The 22,656-nt window shown below is 43.7% G+C and overlaps 1 protein-coding gene across 3 annotated transcripts in view; it reads right to left on the bottom strand.

The window, feature by feature from the left end:
- Positions 1–22,656, bottom strand: part of GDPD5 (glycerophosphodiester phosphodiesterase domain containing 5) — a 300,231-nt gene that overhangs the window by 21,463 nt on the left and 256,112 nt on the right. For all 3 annotated transcript variants that reach the window (XM_067466461.1, XM_067466463.1, XM_067466462.1), the window contains exons 10-14: positions 22,303–22,453; positions 16,562–16,780; positions 10,582–10,739; positions 5,980–6,127; positions 550–632 (exon numbers count right to left, since the gene is read on the bottom strand). In XM_067466461.1, the coding sequence (XP_067322562.1) occupies positions 550–632; positions 5,980–6,127; positions 10,582–10,739; positions 16,562–16,780; positions 22,303–22,453 (759 nt within the window). The remainder of the gene's footprint in view (positions 1–549; positions 633–5,979; positions 6,128–10,581; positions 10,740–16,561; positions 16,781–22,302; positions 22,454–22,656) is intronic.

Here is a 22,656-nt window from a genome sequence, read left to right as displayed (position 1 = left end):
CCACCATGCCATACTACACAGAGAAGACATTGAAATCAACAGCCTGGAATACTCACAGCAACCCAAGCTCCTATCTTTGCAGGTTATTTGCAGTTTTCTGTGTTAGCATGTTGACCTATTGCTCTTTATACACTTTTTACAATCTTGTCACTGGAAAGAACAGCAGCTTTAGGGTTTTTCCCCCCCTCAATCTTTTACTAGCGCTACCAGATTGGGATCCCAGAACTCTATTATGGTCAATCCTCCATGGCTAATGGAAGTCTCTGCTGTAACTTTTCAGACTCTTGCCTTTCAACCATCACCACTAAATCCTTGCTCAGCCTTCACCAGCACTTTGGTGCAATCCTCCACCTCTGTTTTCAATTCCAGTGCAGGATAGACCACCCTATTTGGCTCAGAGAGGGATATGATTGGATTCCTATTACTCTACATAACCTCAGAAAGCATTTGGGGGGTACAAGTTGTGTTTGGCTGGGTGTTTATGACTTCCAGATTCAGGAAGAAGGAACGGCTGACAGCACTATGAAAACATTGGCCAAGGTTACTTACTTCTGGAATATGAACACTCCTATGATGATGAGAAATGAAATGAGATCAGCGATGATCCACATCAGATAGTATTCGTCCGGAGTCTGGGAGACAAAAAGGAAGACAAGAAGAAACCCAATATATGTTGGATTAATACAAAAGTAGAAGACATGAACTGAATAAGGAAGAAGTCATAGAATCTTAGAATCAAAGAGTTGGAAGAGACCTCATGGGCCATCCAGTCCAACCCCATTCTGCCAAGAAGCAGGAATATTGCATTCAAATCACCCCTGACAGATGGCCATCCAGCCCCTGTTTAAAGGCTTCCAAAGAAGGAGCCTCCACCACACTCCGGGGCAGAGAGTTCCACTGCTGAATGGCTCTCACAGTCAGGAAGTTCTTCTGCATGTTCAGATGGAATCTCCTCTCTTGTAGTTTGAAGCCATTGTTCCGCGTCCTAGTCTCCAAGGAAGCAGAAAACAGGCTTGCTCCCTCCTCCTCCCTGTGGCTTCCTCTCACCTACTTATACATGGCTATCATATCTCCTTTCAGACTTCTCTTCTTCAGGCTAAACATGCCCAGCTCCTTAAGCCGCTCCTCATAGGGCTTGTTCTCCAGACCCTTGATCATTTTAGTCGCCCTCCTCTGGACACATTCCAGCTTGTCAATATCTCTCTTGAATTGTGGTGCCCAGAATTGGACACAATATTCCAGGTGTGGTCTAACCAAAGCAGAATAGAGGGGTAGCATTACTTCCCTGGACCTAGACACTATGCTCCTCTTGATGCACGCCAAAATCCCATTGGCTTTTTTTTGCCACCACATAACATTGTTGGCTCATGTTTAACTTGTTGTCCACGAGGACTCCAAGATCTTTGTACTGCTCTCGAGCCAGGCATTGTCCCCCATTCTGTATCTTTGCATTTCATTTTTCCTGCCAAAGTGGAGTATCTTGCATTTGTCCCTGTTGAAGTTCATTTTGTTAGTTTTGGTTAATCATCTCTCTAATCTGTCAAGATCGTTTTGAATCCTGCTCCTGTCCTCTGGTGTATTGGCTCTCCCTCCCAATTTGGTGTCGTCTGCAAACTTGATGATCCTGCCTTCTAGCCCTTCATCTAAGTCATTAATAAAGATGTTGAACAGGACCAGGCCCAGGACGGAACCCTGCTTGTGGCACTCCACTTGTCACTTCTTTCCAGGATGAAGAGGAAGCCTTGGGGAGAATCACCCTCTGGGTTTGTCCATTTAACCAATTACAGATCCACCTCACCATAGTTTTGCCTAGCCCACATTGGACTAGTTTCCTTGCCAGAAGGTCACGGGGGACCTTGTTGAAGGCCTTACTGAAATCCAGGTACGCCACATCCACGGCATTCCCTGCATCTACCCAGCTTGTAACTCTATTGGAAAAAAAGCTCAGCATTACACTCCCAGTCTTATTTCCTTCAGTCAGTGAAGGCTAACATAAAGGCTTATGTGCCTTCTTGTTGCTCTCATTAAAGTATCACTAAAGCAGTGGTTCTCAACCTTCCTAATGCTGTGACCCCTTAATGCAATTCCTAATGTTTTGGTGACCCCCAACCAGAAAATTATTTTCATTGCTACTTCATAACTGTGATTTTGCTACTGTTAGGAATCGTAATGTAAATATCTGATTTGCAGGATGTATTTTCATTCACTGGATGAAATTTGGCGGGGTGGCAGGGGGTTGATTTTGTCATTTGGGAGTTGTAGTTCTTGGGATTTATAGTTCACCTACAGTGAAAGAGTGTTCTGAACTCCACCAATGATGGGAATGAACCAAACTTGGCACACAGAACTCCCATGACCAATAGAAAATACTGGAAGGGTCTTGGTGGGCATTGAGCTTGAGTTCGCCTAACTCCAGAGAGCACCTTGGACTCAAACAATGATGGATCTGGACCAAACATGGCACGAATCCTCAATATGCCCAAATGTGAACACTGGTGGAATTTGGAGAAAATAGACCTTGACATTTGGGAGTTGTAGTTGCTTGGATTTATAGTTCACCTACAATCATAGAGCACTCTGAACCCCACCAACAAAAGAATTGGGCAAAACTTCCCACACAGACTTCACATGACCCTAAACGACTCCGGCCCGGTTTACCTCTCCGAACGTATTCTCCCCAACGAACCATCAAGATTATTAAGATTGTCTGGAGAGGCCCTGCTCTCGGTCCCACCGGCCTCGCAAGCACGTCTGGTGGGGACGAGGGACAGGGCCTTCTTGGTGGTGGCCCCTCGGCTCTGGAACTCTCTCCCACTGGAGATCAGAACCGCCCCTTCTATCCTGACATTTAGGAAACAGGTGAAGACTTGGTTATGGAGACAGGCATTCGACGAGTGAGCCAACACCCTGAGATATGGAAGGAGGAGGATGAACAACGATTTTAGTGTGACGACTGTCCATTGTAGTTATTGATTGTAATTGCTGTTTTAATGTTTTACTGTAATATGAATTATGATGTTTTATTGATTATCTTTGATATTATGGCTGGAAACCGACCTGAGTCCCTCAAGAGAGGTGAGAAGGCCGAGTATAAAACTTTTAAATAAATGAATAAATAATTTTTCTGCTGGTCTTTGGTGATCCCTCGCTACCCCCCCCCCCCCCAGGATACTGACCCCCAGGTTGAGAAATGCCGCACTAAATTGAGTATAGGACTTTGATTAGACTATGTAACATGGGCATGGGCAAATTTTGGCCCTCCAGGTGTTTTTATTTATTTATTTATTTATTTATTTCTGGTACTTCTACCCCGCCCTTCTCAACCGCCATGGGGGGGGGGGGGGCGGACTCAGGGCGGCTTACAAAAAGGCACTATTCGATGCCTACACAAGATATACATGCATACAAAACAGCAGTTAAAACAATTAGCAAGTTAAAACAATCAGTACATAACACAATCAATAAAACTAATCTCATGTTCAGCGTTCATAGTTCCATAATTCCATTCCATTTAGTGAATTCCTGTCCATTGTCAAGTCCTTTCTTTAGCTGCCAGAATGTCCAAATGCCTGGTCCCAAATCCAAGTTTTCAATTTTTTCCTAAAGGAAAGGAGGGATGTCGCTGATCTAATTTCCCCGGGGAGTGAATTCCACAGGTGAGGGGCCACCACTGAGAAGGCCCTGCTCCTTGTCCCCACCAATCTCACTTGTGATAGAGGACGGGTCGAGAGCAGGGCCTCCCCAGAAGATCTTAGACTCTGAGGTGGAACGTAGAGGGAGATGTGTTCGGACAGATACGTATAGGGTTTTGTAGGTCAAAACCAGCACTTTGAATTGTGCTCGGAACTGGATCGGCAGCCAGTGGAGCTCACACAACAGGGGGGTGGTATGCTCCCTGTATGACGCTCCGGTGAGCAGTCTGGCTGCCTCCCGCTGGACTAGTTGGAGTTTCCGAACAGTCTTCAAAGGCAACCCCATGTAGAGTGTGTTGCAGTAATCTAATTGGGATGTAACAAGAGCGTGGACCACTGTGGCCAGATCCGACTTCCCAAGGTATGGGCACAGCTGGCGCACAAGTTTTAATTTGGACTGCAACTCCCACAATTCCTAACCCTAACCTGTTCTTTGAGCATGCACAGGCAACTTTCAGCCCTCCCTCCAGGTGTTTTGGACTTCAACTTCCATCATTGTGGGAGTTGTAGTCCAAAACACCTGGAGGGCCAAAGATTGCCCATGCCTGATGTAACACAATTTGAAAAAGTATTATTTTCTGTTTAAGTATGCAGTGCTTACTTTGAAAGTAGTTGTTCTACTCCAAAAACTTTGTCTTTTTGGCTGTCACAAACTATATTGAATTGGTTGAGACTTGATGAGATATTCATTGTGCTATAGAAGGATGCCCTTCCCGCAAAAACAAAGTATTTGCAGTTTAATAAACTATTTCTATGTTTTTATGATAGAACTGATTAGAAAATGACATGGATAACAACCCAGGAACAAAAATCATGTTACATAATGTTATCTTTCAATGGTTCCACATGCATATTGGGGTGTATAGAGCAAAACGTAAACAAAGCATTGCAGTTTGATAGACACAGAAACGGATGAAGTGCAAATGCTTTAGCAGCCGCTAGATGTTGCTCTGTGCCACTAAATGGACAACGAAAAGGCGGCAGGAAAAGATCCAGCTGTCAATAGAAACAACTTTTGATTGTCAAGGGAACTCTGCATTTCCATACTGAGAAAAAACGAGCATAAGCTCCCAACAGATGAGGCAAACTGCAGGAAAATAGATTCCACATCAGGAAGAGCATCCTGATGGTAAGAACTGTTCAACAGTAGAATATCGTGCTTGAGTGTCTGGTGGAGTCCCGGTAACACCAAGAACTGGGAAGCCTTGGCCCTTGAGCACTCTAACTGGAGGTCAGCTGTGACCACCAATGCTGTGGAATTTGAAGAGGCACAAAAGATAGAAACATGCCAAGAAGAAGAGTCATCAAGCCAACCCTGACTGGGACTGCCTTCTACCTGGAAACTGATGTCCTCACTGCGGGAGAAGATGTGGATCAAGAATAGGGCTCCACAGCCACCTAGGGACCCACAGCCAGAAAAGAGCATAAGCTCCCAACAGATGAGCCAAACTGCAGGAAAAGAGATTTCACCTAAACATTAGGAAGAGCATCCCAATGGTAAGAACTGTTTAACAGTAGAATATGATGCTTGAGTGTCTGGTGGAGTCTCGGTGACACTGAGAACTGGGAAGCCCTGGCCCTTGATGCTCTAACTGGAGGTCAGCTGTGACCAGCAGTGCTGTGGAATTCGAAGAGGCACGAACGGAGAGCCTCTTCGAATAGCAACGAAAATGGCAACGAAAAAAGAAACATGCCAAGAGGAAGGCGTGTCAAGCCAACACTGACTGGGACCGCCATCCACCTCCAAACTAATGTCCTCACTGCAGGAGAAGATGCGGATCAAGAATAGGGCTCCATAGCCACCTATGGACCCACTGCCAAGACATCACATCTGGAAGACAATAATCCTCGAGCTACAAGGGATCACCTAAGTAAGTAAGTAAAAAAAGGTAGAGTCTCCTTCTCTGGAGGTTTTTAAGCAGAGGCTGAATGGTCATCTGTCAGGAGGGCTTTGATTGTGTGTTCCTTCCTGGAAGAATGGGGTTGGATTGAGTGGCCCTTGGAGTCTCTTTCAGTTCTATGATTCTTTGTTCGCTCTGATATTGGGTGGCCCACCAGCAAGAAGCAAGCTTTGTAGGGCAGCCATAGGCAAACTTTGTCTCTCCAGGTGTTTTGGACTTCAACTCTCACAATTCCTAACTGTTAGGAATTGTGAGAGTTGAAGTCCAAAACACTTGGAGAGCCAAAGTTTGCCCGTGCCTTGGGAAGACCAAGGGAAGACCCAAAACCACGTTGAAAATTGCAAACTGTGTGTTCGGTATATGGCATGAAACTTAAAAAGACTTACCATCAGCCAGGAGGGAGAAGACATCTTGCTGAGGGTGGGCACGTTGTCAGAGGTGACCGACTGGACTCCGCTGCACCAAAGGATGGAGTAAAGCCAGGGTTCGTTCACAATGTAAAGATTCACACTCAAGTTCGCAGCTGCGTATTCCCTGTTGAAAGCAGGGACAGAAGCAGGGGGTGAGTCTGAAGGAGAAGCCTGATGAACAACATCACACATCATCATAACTTCTTGAACACACTGATCTCATCTCATTTAGGAAGATCACCAATGCATAACCAGCTGATCCCCAACCCCTCTAAAACACAGACATGTGCCTTTCATCTCAAGAACAGAGAAGCATCCCGAGCTCTGAAGATCACCTGGGAAGGAATCCCACTGGAGCATTGCAGCGCACCCAAATACCTGGGAGTCACTCTGGACCGTGTTCTGACCTACAAGAAGCACTGCCTGAACATCAAGCAAAAAGTGGGTGCTAGAAACAATATCATACGAAAGCTGACTGGCACAACTTGGGGATCACAACCAGATACAGTGAAGACATCCGCCATTGCGCTGTGCTACTCTGCTGCTGAGTATGCATGCCCAGTGTGGAACACATCTCACCACGCTAAAACAGTGGATGTGGCTCTTAATGAGACATGCCGCATTATCACGGGGTGCCTGCGCCCTACACCACTGGAGAAATTGCACTGCTTAGCCGGTATTGCACCACCTGACATCCGCCGGGAAGTAGTAGCCAATAGTGAAAGGACCAAGGCAGAGACATCTCCAGCTCATCCCCTGTTTGGGTATCAGCCATCACGTCAACGACTTAAATCTAGACATAGTTTTCAAAGATCTACAGAGACACTCGCTGGAACACCTCAGCAAGCGAGAGTCCAAAAGTGGCAGGCTCAATCCCAGAACCTCAACCAATGGCTGATACCAAATGAGAGACTCCTCCCTGGGCACACAGAGGACTGGGCAACTTGGAAGGCGCTGAACAGACTGCGCTCTGGCACCACGAGATGCAGAGCCAACCTTAAGAAAAGGGGCCACAAAGTGGAATCCACGACATGCGAGTGTGGAGAAGAGCAAACCACTGACCACCTGCTGCAATGCAACCTGAGCCCCATCACATGCACAAGGGAGGACCTTCTTGCAGCAACGCCAGAGGCACTCCAAGTGGCCAGATACTGGTCAAAGGACACTTAATCAACTACCAAACTCACAAATTTTGTATTTTGTCTGTTTGTTTGCTTTGTTCTGTTAGAAATGTAATATAGAATCATAGAATCAAAGAGTTGGAAGAGACCTCATGGGCCATCCAGTCCAACCCCATTCTGCCAAGAAGCATAATTGACTGGTTGCCCTGACATGACAAATAAAAAATCCAATGCATGGTGATGGAGCTACTGCCTCTTCCACTGCCTTAGAGACTCAGAGTGTATAAGCATTCTCTCCTGACGTTTCACCCACATCTATGGCAGGCTTATATATCCGTGGAATGTCCAGGGTGGGAGAAAGAACTCTTGTCTGCTTGAGGCAAGTGCTAATGTTGCAACTGGCCACCTCAATTACCACTGAATGGCCTTGCAGATTCAAAGCCTGGCTGATTCCTTGCAGATTCAAAGCCTGGCGGGAATCCTTTGTTGGGAGGTGTTAGCTGGCCCTATGCAGTTGTTTTGCATTGATATCCAAAAATGGTTTCCACCTGTTCCGTGGCTGGTTGCAACAAACAAACAAAACAAAGCCTCCCAAGCAAGTTCCTCTAAAGCCATAATTGAAAGCAAGGCAGATTGATTAAGGGTGATTAATGGGCAGGTTATTTCTGTGCATGAAGTAATTTCTGAATTAAATAAGGGAGCTTGGACTCCATTACAGCACCATGGTAACAATAGCAGCCAAAGAAGAGATAAAAGGAGCTGGCAGAAATAGCTCCTGGGTGGCAACCTGAACGCAAAAGGCCTCTTCTATGCCCTCTGTCACAATGAACTCACGCACTTCAGAATTTGCCACTAGGCTACCAAAGATGATTGACACATCTCCATTTCAATTTAGCATTTTAATCATGCTACAGCTCAAACCTGCAATGCTTTTTAATTGGAAATAAGCCCACAGAGTTTGGTACTTATTCCCATGACAGCATACATAAAACTGCAAAATAAAACTAATTTAATGTATTGTCGAAGGCTTTCATGGCCGGAATCACTGGGTTGTTGTAGGTTTTTTCGGGCTATATGGCCATGTTCTAGAGGCATTCTCTCCTGACGTTTCGCCTGCATCTATGGCAAGCATCCTCAGAGGTAGTGAGGATGCTTGCCATAGATGCAGGTGAAAGGTCAGGAGGGAATGCCTCTAGAACATGGCCATATAGCCCGAAAAAACCTACAACAACCCAAAACTAATTTATCTTTTCCATTAAAGGTATATCTGTGGGGTATTCAAGTACTGCAATAAATAATAATAATATGAATTTTTTTAAGTAGCAATAGCTAAGAGATTTACAGTCGACTATTTTAATGACAGCCATTGTAATAGATAACTAGAAAAAATTTGCTATGCATTTAATGAGAGATTTGGGAACTGCGATCATTTTTGAAGCTCTATTTGTAAAACAAACAAACATTGAAGGCTGAACATTAACAACCTATGATGTATTTAAACAACAAGAAAGGAGATTCTTCAAACTACAAGAAAGGAGAACAAGCCCTATGAGGAGCGGCTTAAGGAGCTGGGCATGTTTAGCCTGAAGAAGAGAAGGCTGAGAGGAGATATGATAGCCATGTATAAATATGTGAGAGGAAGCCACAGGGAGGAGGAGGGAGCAAGCTTGTTTACTGCTTCCTTGGAGACTAGGACGCAATGGAGCAATGGCTTCAAACTACAAGAGAGGAGATTCCATCTGAACATCAGGAAGAACTTTCTGACTGTGAGAGCCGTTCAGAAGTGGAACTCTCCACCTCGGAGTGTGGTGGAGGCTCCTTCTTTGGAAGCTTTTAAACAGAGGCTGGATGGCCATCTGTCAGGGTGCTTTGAATTCAATTTTCCTGCTTCTTGGCAGAATGGGGTTGGACTGGATGGCCCATGAGGTCTCTTCGAATGTTTCTATGATTCTATGATCACTTCTCACACTTGGAAAAATTAAAATTACACAAATGACCAGTCACTGCCAGAAGGGCATATAAATGTTGTAAATAAATACATAAATAAATAAATATTAGCCAGTGTCTTCCACGTCAAGAGGACAGTGGGGATTCTATGACACACATATACTATGTGTGCATATGTGTCATATACTATGGGATTTCAATCCCTAGCAGTTACACCTTGTTGCAAATCAGAGCTACACAGAAAGCCTCATTACACTATGTAACAAAATTGGGGGGGGGGGGGAACTGTTCCTGTTTTAAAAGTGTTATTTCCTGTTTAGTTGTGCGGCCCTAACTTTGAAAGTAGCTATTCTACTCCAGAAACTTCATTTTTGTGCCTGCCACAAACTTGGTCGAATTGGGTGAGACTCTAGGACAGCGATTCTCAACCTGGGGTTCGGGCCCCCTGGAGGGGTCACGAGGGGGTGTCAGAGGGGTCAACAAAGGCCATCGGATAATACAGTATTTTCTGTTGATCATAGGGGCTCTCTGTGGGAAGTTTGGCCCAATTCTATCATTGATGCAGTTCAGAATGCTCTTTGATTGTAGGTGAACTATACATCCCAGTAACTACAACTTCCAAATGTCAAGGTCTATTTTTCCCAAACCCTACCAGTGTTCACATTTGAGCATATTGAGTAATCATGCCAAGTTTGGTCCAGATCCATCATTATTTGAGTCCACAGTGCTCTCTGGATGTAGGTGAATTACAACTCCAAAAGTCAAGATCATTGCCCACCAAACCCTTGTAGTATTTTCTCTTGGTTATGGAAGTTCTGTGTGCCAAGATCGGTCCAATTCCATTGTTGGGGGAGTTCAGAATGCTCTTTGATTGTAAGTGAACTATAAATCCCAGCAACTACAACTCCCAAATGACAAAATCAATCTCTCCCCCCCAACCCCACTAGTATTCAAATTTCGGAGTGTCGGGTATTTGTGCCAAATGTGGTCCAGTGAATGAAAATACATCCTGCATATCAGATATTTACATTACAATTCACAACAGTAGCAAAATCACAGTTACGAAGTAGCAACAAAAATATTTTTATGGTTGGGGGTCACCACAACATGAGGAACTCTATTAAGGGGTCATGGCATTAGGAAGGTTGAGAAACACTGCTCTAGGAGATATTCATTGAAGAACTAGAGCAAGATGTGCTGCAGGACATTCCACAAAAACAAAGATTTTGCAGTTGAATAAAGAAATTCCATGTGTTTATGAGAGAACCAATTAGGAAATGACACTGATAACGCAGGAACAGAAATCATGTTACATAGTGTTATACAAGCAGCTGACAAGAGCAACTGCTCATCTTGGGCACCACTCTCAAAAACATGTACAAGAGGCTGGATTTTCCACCCAAGGAAGTTCCTCTAAATATAGACAACGATATGGCAGTTTTCACATTCAGCAGCCATCTCTCCAACATGCTGTTTTTCCAACTGTGATACTGGAAGCAGAGAGGAGCACCTGATATCTTCACCGGTGACCTTGGTGTAGCGCAGGTTCAGCTTCTGGAAACCTCTGTCCCGCAGCTGCTGTGCCTCTCCCTTGGTGCTAGACGTCTGCTGGAAACCGGGAGCAATTTCCTGAACCATCGTCCGGTCTGAATTGGGCAGCCACATTACCTGAAAAGACAGTAAACAAGCAAGTGCCATTACTATCATGAACTACATAGAGGAGAAAATCTCCAAAAACAAACATTAGATCAGTGGTTCTCAACCTGTGGGTCACCAGGTGTTTTGGCCTACAACTCCCAGAAATCCCAGCTAGTTTACCATCTGTTAGGATTTCTGGGAGCTGAAGGCCAAAGCACAGGTTGAGAACCACTGCATTAGAAACAGGATTTAAAGATGGGCTCAAAGCCAACCTTAAAAACTGTGGCATAGACACTGGGAACTGGGAAGTCTGGGCCCTTGAGCGCTCCAGCTGGAGGTCAGCTGTGACCAGCAGTGCTGTAGAATTTGAAGAGGCACGAATGAAGGGTGAAAGAGAGAAACGTGCCAAGAGGAAGGCGCATCAAACCAACCCCAACTGGGACCGTCTTCTACCTGGAAACCAATGCCCTCACTGCAGGAGAACATGCAGGTCAGGAATGTTAATGTATGTGAATGTTTAAATGTAATTTTGTGCAATCCCTGTGAATGTAACCTGATTGCTTGAGCAGAGAGTATATTGACTCTGAAAGGGTTAATCAGTCAAGCCTCTAATGAATTGTGAAGTTGTGACCCTGAGTGTGTCTGGAACACGTAGAGAGGATCCAGAGATAAGGTTCTGTTCCTCCTTCTTACTTCAAAGTTGTTTTTTGTCCTGTTCCTGTCTGTTTGGTTGGATGTAAATGCAAATGTGTGCTGTATATTTGCTCTACTCAATAAAGCTAAATGTTTGCTTTTACTGAAGTCTCAAAGTGTCCATTCTTCTAAGCTTCAAAGCTTCTATTGCACTCTGACAAAGAAGAGGGCTCCACAGTCACCTACGGACCCACCGCCAGGACACCGACTTTGGGGGACAATTTACTCGGACAACGAGGGATCGCCTAAATAAGTAAGCAACGTAGAGAGTCCCTGGTCAAAGTGGTCCCTGGTCAAAAAAAGGTTGGGAACCACTGACATACAGTCATTGTGTATGCGTGACTTTGACCAATGTGTCGGACTTGTCACAGAACAATGGCGTCTCCTATCTATTTATGGAGACCCTTATGAGTTTCAGTGTTATTTTTAGGAATACTCAAAGGAAGTATGAAATACAGCCAGCAGCACCTAGTATCCACCAGCAGTCTCCTGTTGGCAAAAAAAAAAAAAAAAAGCCAATGGGATTTTGGCCTGCATCAATAGGAGCCTAGTGTCTAGATCTAGGGAAGTCATGCTCCCCATACTCTATTCCACTTTGGTTAGACCACACCTGGAATACTGTGTCCAATTCTGGGCACCACAATCAAGAGAGATATTGACAAGCTGGAATGTGTCCAGAGGAGGGCGACTAAAATGATCTAGGGTCTGGAGAACAAGCCCTATGAGGAGCGGCTTAAGGAGCTGGGCATGTTTAGCCTGAAGAAGAGAAGGCTGAGAGGAGATATGATAGCCATGTATAAATATGTGAGAGGAAGCCACAGGGAGGAGGGAGAAAGCTTGTTTACTGCTTCCTTGGAGACTAGGACGCAATGGAACAATGGCTTCAAACTACAAGAAGGAGATTCCATCTGAACATGAGGAAGAACTTCCTGACTGTGAGAGCTGTTCAGCAGTGGAACTCTCTGCCCTGGAGTGTGGTGGAGGCTCCTTCTTTGGAAGCTTTTAAACAGAGGCTGGATGGCCATCTGTCAGGGGTGATTTGAATGCAATATTCCTGCTTCTTGGCAGAATGGGGTTGGACTGGATGGCCCATGAGGTCTCTTCCAACCCTTTGATTCTATGATTCTATGATCCCAACAAAACTGACTTTGCTTTACTTCCAAAATCAGTCAGAATCTGGTGCCTTTATTATAAAATGGAGTCTCGCATGCAGACAGGCCTTCCTGGTTCTATTTGACATTATTGGATTCTTTTCATCTACTTTCCATGTGCAAAAGTGAGAGAAGCCTATAGCAAACCTGACTTGAAAACAGTTTATGTGAAAGGAATCTAAAAGCATTAGTAGACCACAAGCTGCACATGAGTCAACAGTGTGATGCGTCAACTTTTTTTCGTGTCAAGAGTGACTTGAGAAACTGCAAGTCTCTTCTGGTGTGAGAGAACTGGCCATCTGCAAGGACATTGCCAGGGGATGCTCAGATATTTTACCATCCTGTGGGAGGCTCCTCTCATGTCCTCACATGGGAAGCTGGAGTTGACAGACGGGATTCGAACCACCGACCTTCAGGTCAGCAGTTCAGCCGACACAAGGATTTAACCCATGGCTACACCATGGCTCCAGTAAAGCCACTTTGATTCTTTGTGCATCAATAGGATTATAATGTCTAACTCGAACAAAGTCATAGTCCCACTCTCTTCTGCTGTGGTCAATCCTCATCTGGAGTCACTCTGGACCGTGCCCTGACCTACAAGAAGCCTGAATATCAAGCGAAAAGTGGGTGCTAGAAACAATATCATATGAAAGCTGACTGGCACAACCTGAGGATCACAACCAGACACAGTGAAGACATCTACCCTTACGCTATGCTACTTTGCTGCTGAGTATGCATGCCCGGTGTGGAACACATCTCACCACACTAAAACAGTGGATGTGGCTCTTAATGAGACATGCCGCATTATCATGGGGTGTCTGCACCCTACACCACTGGGGAAATTTCACTGTTTAGCCAGTATTGCACCACCTGACATCCGTTGGGAAGTGGCAGCCAATAGTGAAAGGACCAAGGCAGAGACATCTCCAGTACTTAATGTCCCTCGGTGCATTTTATTGTGAACAAAATGCTTGGCAAAAATTATTGAGAGTAGTTTTTACGGTGTGTCATCCATTTTCATCCAGTTCTATTTAGACTTTGAGTCTGGAGAGGTTTTGAATTGCTTAGACAGGTTGAGTAGCCCCTATCTGGAAATCCAAAAAAGATCTCCAAAATCTAAAATTGTTCACATAGGTAGCTGAGATAGTGATACCTTTGCTTTCTGGTGGTTTCATGCATACACACTTTGTTTCATTCACAAATGTATTTAATATGGTGTATACAATTACCTTTAGGCTATACAGCAGCCAATAGTGAAAGGACCAAGACAGAGACATCTCCAGCCCATTCCCTTGTTTGGGTATCAGCCGGCACATCAACAACTTAAATCAAGAAATAGTTTTCTAAGATCTACAGAGACACTCGCTGGAACACCTCAGCAAGCAAGAGTCCAAAAGTGGCAGGCTCAAACCCAGAACCTCAACCAATGGCTGATACCAAATGAGAGACTTCCCGCTGGGCACACAGAAAACTGGGTGACTTGGAAGGCACTGAACAGACTGCGCTCTGGCACCACGAGATGCAGAGCCAACCTTAAGAAATGGGGCCACAAAGTGGAGTCCATGACATGCGAGTGTGGAGGAGAGCAAACCACTGACCACCTGCTGCAATGCAACCTGAGCCCTGTCACATGCACAAGGGAGGACCTCCTTGCGGCAACACCAGAGGCACTCCAAGTGGCTAGATACTGCTCAAAGGACATCTAATCAACTACCAAGCTTGAAAACTTTGTGTTTTGTCTGTTTGTTTGTTTGTTTTGCTAAAAATGTAATACAACTGTCTGGTTGCGCCTGACACAATAAATAAATCTGGAATAATAATCCTGTGCCCAGCTTTGGGCAAAACAGTTCAAGAAGGATGTTGACAAGCAGGGAAGCGTGACCAAAATGGCCACAGATCTGGAAACCATGAATCCGCATTAGGAACTCCAATCAAAAAATTGGATTTCTCCATAGCTGTGCATAAGCAGCTGTCGCTTCTGTTGAAAGAGAAGCCAGAAATAATGTTTGGAGAATGCTGGAGATTGCCAAATTCAGTGCAGAAGGAAAGTACAGTAAGGATAATTGGTCGGGCTCAAGAGGGATGGAGAACCAATGTTTTTATTTCTTTCCATCTTGGCTTTGGCTGGAAAGTATAGAAAACTAAGGCAGAAAACAAACGCACATGGCTGCAAAAGCAACTGGAGGTGGGCAGGGAAGGAAAACATTCAACCTCCCCGCAGAAGTTCTTTGTGGGAGCAGCCGCCTGGTTAATTGAAATCTGGGTGCTGGCATGAGAAAGACAGATGGAAACTAAATACAGAGCCTTCCCTTGAGCTAATTATTCCATATGTGGGATTACGAGGCACTTTAGGTTTTAACACCGCAGTAACAGCGACAACAAAAACTCACAGCCTTAATTAGAAAGGCTCAAAATGCAAACAGAATCCAATCCTGGAAGGGAAAGGCATCATTCAACTTGTGGCTGAAAGCACATCAGAAGACATCCCCTCCATGACCTGCCCAAACATGCCAGGACACCGCAGTCCGCAAATGTCGTTCTGCAGAGTATGTTTATATCTGGGAATAGTTAAAGTGTCCATGCAAGTGGGCACCCAATAACACTTTTGTTTCCCCCATGAAGAAGGTGGAAAAAGTACACAAGAGGTTGTTGTAGGTTTTTTCGGGCTTTGAGATCTTCCGGGGAGGCTCTGCTCTCGATCCCGCCTGCTTCACAGGCACGGCTGGCGGGAACGAGAGATAGGGCCTTCTCGGTGGTGGCTCCTCAGCTGTGGAACACCCTCCCTGTGGACATCAGACTAGCTCCCTCCCTCCTGATATTCCGCAGGAAATTAAAGACCTGGCTGTTTAAGAAGGCGTTTGAACAAGAAGTGCAATGATCGGTAATTGACCATAGGAATGAACAACGGAAATTGATACTGGATTGTGGTTTTGGCGATGAGACGACACGGAATGGCTTTTGTAGTAATGATGATGTTTTTGATGAGGATGTTTTCTGATAATGTTGAATTGTGGATTATTTTAAACTGTGTCTTATATTTTGCACCTTGTTTTTTGCTATGTTGTACACCGCAGTGAGTCGCCCCTGGGCTGAGAACTGCGGTATATAAGCAAAGTAAATAAATAAATTAATAAATATATATGGCCATGGTCTAGAAGCATTCTCTCCTGACGTTTCGCCTGCATCTATGGCAAGCATCCTCAGAGGTAGTGAGGTCTGTTGGAACTAGGCAAAAGGGTTTATATATCTGTGGAATGACCAGGGTGGGACAAAGGACTCTTCTCTGCTGGAGCTAGGTGTGAATGTTTCAACTAACCACCTTGATTAGCATATAATGGCCTGACTTTGCCTGGGGCAAACTTAGATGTCCCTGCCTGCTTCCTCTCTGTTGTTGTGCTGTTGTAATTTTAGAGTTTTTTAATACTGGTAGCCAGATTTTGTTCATTTTCATGGTTTTCTCCTTTCTGTTGAAATTGTCCACATGCTTGTGGATTTCAGGCAGGAACATCTAATTACCTCTCAACAAAAGTTTACCCCAGGCACAGTCAGGCCATTATATGCTAATCAAGGTGGTCAGTTGAAACATTCACACCTAGCTCCAGCAGAGAAGAGTCCTTTGTCTCACCCTGGTCATTCCACAGATATATGCATTATCATCACCACAATCCCCCTTCCTTCTCTTTCTCCTCTTCTCTCCCACTAGGAGGTTTAAAAGAGTCAAATGGAACACCATACGTGGTTTTTGTTAGGCTCGATACATGCGTACTCACTGGCTGGGTTCATTTAACTAACCAGAAGACAAAAAAGTTAAACAAAGAATGGTCCAGAGAGGTAGCGAGGCAAGGGAAGCTTTTGGGAAGCATCCCAGGTGCATCTTCCTCCCCTTGCCTCCCCACCTCTTCCTCCTCTTCCCCCACAACCAAATGAGAGGTACAGAAGAGCAAACTAGAACAACCCCATAAGCTGCCATTTCCAATCATCTACCTACGAAAGTGACGTGGAACTCACAGCCTGCTGAGGGATGCCCGATTCAAGAACCGTTTCCAAAGTGATGTTGATGGCGGAGTTGTAGTAGGGATGGTCCAGGGGCAGGTCCTGGAGGTTGAGGAGGACGCTGGCGTTGCCCTTGACCGTCTCCAGCAGGTCGGCCAGTTTGCAGATGGACTGGTTGGCAGCCTTCACGAAATCAGAACGGGAGAGGGAGCTGGCGGTCCAGAAAGGATCAGTCTGCGGAAAGGAAGGAAGAGAGATCAACATTCCTAGAATCATAGACTCCTAGAATAATATGATTGGAAGAGACCACAAGGACCATCCTGTGCAACTTCATCCTGCCATAAAGGACACCCTCCTGACAGATGGCCATCCAGCCTCTGGTTAAAACCTCCTGAGAAGGAGACTCCACCCAATTCCCAGGCAGCATTCCTTCATGTTTCGTCTACATTCCTTTCCTTTATGTTTCATGTACACCTGAAAGTCATTGTATGCACACTTTTTGTAATAATTCTGTGCATTGAATGACGTTTGTATTTATTGACCCATCAGAAAGCAAAGGCTTTGTACTCTTAGCCACCCACGTGGACAATTTCAAATTTTGGATAATTTTGGAATGGCAGATAAGGGAAGCTCAACCCTTATGTATCCTGTTTTAATCCCTTCCTGCCCATTCTCTCTTTCTTCTCCTCTAGAATGCAACTAGATTAGATTCGCATCCAAAATATTTCTCTGACTTAGAAAGCAGCTCCTATGGTCTGTAGTTTTGGAGTATAAACACAGGTTCTTAATCCAAATCAGATTGTTTAGCTACTTCCCTGTCTTTCTGTTTAGTTTCTAGTCTTTTTGGAAAGTTTACTTTTAATATTTTTTATATATATTCCTCCCTATCTCCCCGAGGGGATTACAGAATGTGGCAAACATTAAATGCCATTATACAATTAACAAAGACAGACAATACATAGACCGAGGCAAAGCTTCCCTCTTTTCATTTCCAGTGTCTGGAGGCTGTACTTGATTTGGCCATGGGAAGGTGCTGTTGTTCCATTTTTCCACGCTAAGGATCCTGTTGTCCGTTGACGTCTTTCCTGATCAAATTGCCAGCATATCTTCAAGGGGTTTACCTCCCCAACACAGCGGTACCTATTTATCTACTCACATTGCTGTTTTTGAACTGCTAGGTAAGCGGACTCTAGGGCTGAGGGCAGGAGCTCACCCCAACCCACAGGTTGAACTGCCAACCTTCTAGTCCGCAAGATTTTCCATAGCTGGCAGTTTAACCTACTGTGCTAACCACAGCCCTCATTATGTTGTTATGATTATTTATACCCCATTTTATGCTCCAAAAAGGAGACTCAAAGCAGCTTCAGGATTATTGTTTTGAAGTCAATAGTTCTATTAAAGGCTGAACACTTTATGTCACAATTATAGAAGAAAAGAAGGAGGGGGGTAATTTGATTTGTAGTTTTAATAATATGCTACCAGCACTGCTATATATACAATATAATAATAATAATAATAATAATAATAATAATAGTTGTTGTTGTTGTTGTTGTTGTTGTTATCCCCCCCTCCCAATGGGTGCCACCTTGTCATGGTGGGGGGGGTTTACTCTTCTGGGGATGCTGAGAGCTATGCTGGTGGTAGTGTAACTACCGGCAGGTCCAACCAAGTCAGAGAGGTCTCAGCCGAGGAGTAGAACCAAGAGCACCTAACCCATTAGCACTATGGAGAAACAAACCAAATCGAAGTCTCTACTGGCTCGGTCGACACCCAGGATAAAAAGGACCCCCTCCCAGTAGTACCACCTGCCAGTCTGTATGCAGTGGATGTCCTGACAGTAGCATCCAGGGCTGTGTTGTAGACCACATGGTACAACCATTTTGTCAACTGGTATCTAATCCTTTCTACCTATATACTGCCCTCTTGTGTTTGCATCTGAGCGCTGCATACATACATAACTAGGATCCAGTAGCTAATCCTTTCTAATCCATCCATCCTGTGGTTGCTTCTGGGCACTGCATACATAGTAATTAGAGGCCAGTAGTTAATCCAATCCATATACTGCCATCCTGTGGTTTCCTCTGAGGACTGCATACATAGTAAGTAGAGGCTAGTATCTAATCCTGTCTATATACTGCCTTCTTGTGGTTGCATCTGAGCACTGTATCCATACATAACTAGAGGCCAGTAGCTAATCCTTTCTATCTATATACTGCCCTCTTGTGGTTGCCTCTGAGCACTGCATTTATACATACACAATTAGTGGTCAGTAGCTAATCCTTTCTATCTATATACCTCCATCTTGTGGTTGCATCTGAGCACTGCATATATGCATACTTAGAGGCTAGTAGCTAATCCTTTCTTTCTGTCTACATACTCCCTTTTAAAAACTTTTCTGGGCCATCATGCCAAAATGGGGTGTATTTTGTGTTTGAAACCCCTCAATTATTTTAAGTAGGACAATGAAGGATCTGTGTGCCAAATCTGGTCTAGATCCATTAAGCCATGGAGGAGCCTTTGTGGTACAAAACAACAAACAAACAGACTTTGACTTTTATATATATCAACAAAACAGCTTCAAGCACCAACCAGGAAATTGCATGAATGGATCTGAGTATGGTATGATAAAAAGAGAACTAAAGATGAGACGTTTCTGCAAATAGATCCACTGAAAGTGGGAGAAGCACTTAATTTCAGGATGTATGTTTTTTAGGCTCGATTAATGAACAGCATTGATTGCTTCCGTTCCTCTGTGACAGTGATATGTTGCTTCGTTTGCTCAATTTGGCATCACCTCCTTAATCTTCCTGGTCTGAAGATTTAGTTCCATTGTTTTCATCTTGCCTTATTAAATTTTTCAATATGCATTTCCTGGTGGTTACTTGAGGTTGTTCACACAATTAGAGACGCACACCATGTATTACCAACCAATCAGTTTATTACATCTCTGAAATGTAATATCCCACATAACATTGTGCAAACCACTGAAAAGTAGACATAGGAGACGCTTGCAAATGAACAAGTATAATATGCTGGAGAGTGGGAGAAGAGAAGCACAAAAAGACGAGAAAGTGCACGGCATTGGGCAAAAGTATTGCCTCCCTAAGCAATCCATAAATATTGCCTTTGGTTGTAGTATAGAATAGGTCACTTGGAAATGACTCAAGTGTTAATGACTCTTCCAAATGCTCTTGAATGAAGAAAATATTCACAAAAAAGGCAAGTTTCATGGAAAAGACCTTCATCCAGTATCTCAAGCCCTGATAGATAAGATGGATGGATGGATGGATGGATGGATAGAGATAGATAGATTAGATAGATATAGATAAAGATAGATAAAGATAGATAGACGGATAGATAGATAGATAGATAGATAGAGATATAGATAGATAGATAGATAGATAGATAGATAGATAGATAGAGATACATAGAGATACATAGATAGATAGAGATAGATAAAGATAGGTAGACAGATAGATAGATAGAGATAGATAGATAGATAAAGATAGATAGACAGATAGACAGATAGATAGATAAAGATAGAGATAGATAGATAGATAGATAGATAGATAGATAAAGATAGATAGACTGATAGATAGATAGAGATAGATAGATAAAGATAGATAGACAGATAGACAGATAGATAAAGATAGATAGATAGAGATACATAGATAGATAGAGATAGATAGCTAGATAAAGATAGATAGACAGATAGATAGATAGATAGATAGATAGATAGATAGAGATAGATAGATAAAGATAGATAGATAGATAGATAGACAGATAGATAGATAAAGATAGATAGATAGAGATAGATAAAGATACATAGATAGATAGATAGATAGATAGATAGATAGATAGAGATAGATAGATAAAGATAGATAGACAGATAGATAGATAAAGATAGATAGATAGAGATAGATAGATATAGATAGATAGATAGATAGATAGATATAGATAGATAAAGATAGATAGATAGATAGATTTGTTGTTTATTTATTCAGTCACTTCCAACTTCGTGACCTCATGGACCAGCCCAGACGAGAGCTCCCCGTCAGCCGTCGCCACCTCCATCTCCTTCAAGGTCAGTCCAGTCCCTTCAAGAATACCATCCATCCATCTTGCCCTTAGTCGGCCCCTCTTCCTTTTTCCTTCCATTTTCCCCAGCATCATTGTCTTCTCCAAGCTTTCCTATCTTCTCATTGTGTGGCCAAAGTACTTTGCCTCTAATATCCTTCCCTCCAATGAGCAGTCGAGCTTTATTTCCTGGAGGATGGACTGGTTGGATCTTCTCGCAGTCCAAGGCACTCTCAGAACTTTCCTCCAACACCACAGTTCAAAAGCATCTATCTTCCTTCGTTCAGTCTTCCTTATGGTCCAGCTATTAGATCCATAGGTTTTTGTTGTTCATTCATTCAGTCATTTCAGACTCTTTTTGACTTCCTGGACCAGCCCACACCAGAGCTCCTTGTCAGCCGTCAACTCCCCCAGCTCCTTCAAGGTCAATCCAGTCACTTCATGGATACCATCTATCCATCTTGCCCCTGGCCGACCCTTCTTTTCCTTCCATTTTCCCCACCATCATTGTCTTCTCTAATTGTCTATCCATAGGTTACTACAGGGAATACCATTGCTTTAACTATGTGTTGTGTTGCCAGTGTGATGTCTCTGCTCTCCACTATTTTATCGAGATTGGTCATTGCTCTCCTCCAAAGAAGGAAACGTCTTCTGATTTCCTAACTGGAGCCTGAGTCTGCAGTTATCTTTGCGCCTAGAAATACAAACCCTGTTACTGCCTCCATGTTTTCTCCCTCTATTTGCCAGTTATCAATCAGTCCAGTTGACAGAATCTTGGTTTTTTTTATGTTTAACTGCAACCCAACTTTTGCGCTTTCTTCTTTCACCTTGATTAGGTTTCTCAGCTCCTCCTCGCTTTCAGCCATCAAAGTGGTATCATCTGCATATCTAAGGTTGTTAATGTTTCTTCCAGCAATTTTCACCCAAGCCCCGCACATTGCATGATGTGTTCTGCATACAAGTTGAATAGGTTGGGTGAGAGTATACAACCCTGCCGTATGCCTTTCCCAATCTCAAACCAGTCCGTTGTTCCATGGTCAGTTCTTACTGTTGCTACTTGGTCCTTATACAGATTCTTCAGGAGACATGCAAGGTGATTTAATATTCCCATAGATACCACACATAAATAGACAGACGCACATTCATGGATAGATAAGACAGATGCTGGGCTTTAGCATAGCACGTTAAACCACCAGCTGTAAAAAATCTTGCCAATCAAAAGGTTGGCAGTTCAAACCTGGTTTGGGGTGAGCTTCCATCTTCTGCCCACCTATCAGATTGAAAATAGTAATGTGGGTAGATAAATAGGTACTGCTTTTAGGGGGAAGGTAATAATATTAAAAATGCCCATAAGAACATGCCAGGGATTCAATCAGGAGGACGTCTACCGACAACAAAGCTCTGCATGGAAGATGTAGCAACAGCACTACCCTGTGGCCAGAGCTGAGCACAACCTCCAGATGCTGAAGATGGAAAAGATGGGAAAGCCTATACCTCTGTTTATGTATTGTCTGTCCTTGTTAGTTGTATAACAGCACTGAATGTTTGCTGTATATGTGTTCTGTAATTCGCCCTGAGTTCCCTTGGGGAGATCGAGCGGAATATAAATAAAGTATATTATTATTATTATTATTATTATTATTATTATTATTATTACATACACAAAAATGCCTACATACCCTGAGGAACCATTCACCAGCATTGAGCACCTCCAAGTCAGTCCAGTTGAACATGGAAGCATGCTCATAAACCAGTTGTGGGAACACTTCTTCCACATTAGTTGTCCTCCGTAGTGTCTTGTCATGCATTAGGAAAGGTACTCCGTCATAACTGTGGAATAGAGAAAACAAGCATCAGTCTTTGACTTAAAGCAGCACATGGAAGAAAAATGACTTAGGTTTTGTCTTCTTTGAAGGAAGATGATGAAGCCATGCTGTTTGCATTCTGGATTTCTCACAAAGTCTATGTAAGTTAGTTTATTTTTATTTATTTTATTTATTTACATCGTTTCTACCCCGCCCTTCTCACCCCCG

The sequence above is a fragment of the Anolis sagrei genome, chromosome 3 (assembly GCF_037176765.1).
Source record: "Anolis sagrei isolate rAnoSag1 chromosome 3, rAnoSag1.mat, whole genome shotgun sequence".
NCBI classification, from domain to species: domain Eukaryota; kingdom Metazoa; phylum Chordata; class Lepidosauria; order Squamata; family Dactyloidae; genus Anolis; species Anolis sagrei.
The sequence above is the reverse complement of the archived record's forward strand: the minus strand, read 5'-3'. Positions and strand labels throughout refer to the sequence as shown.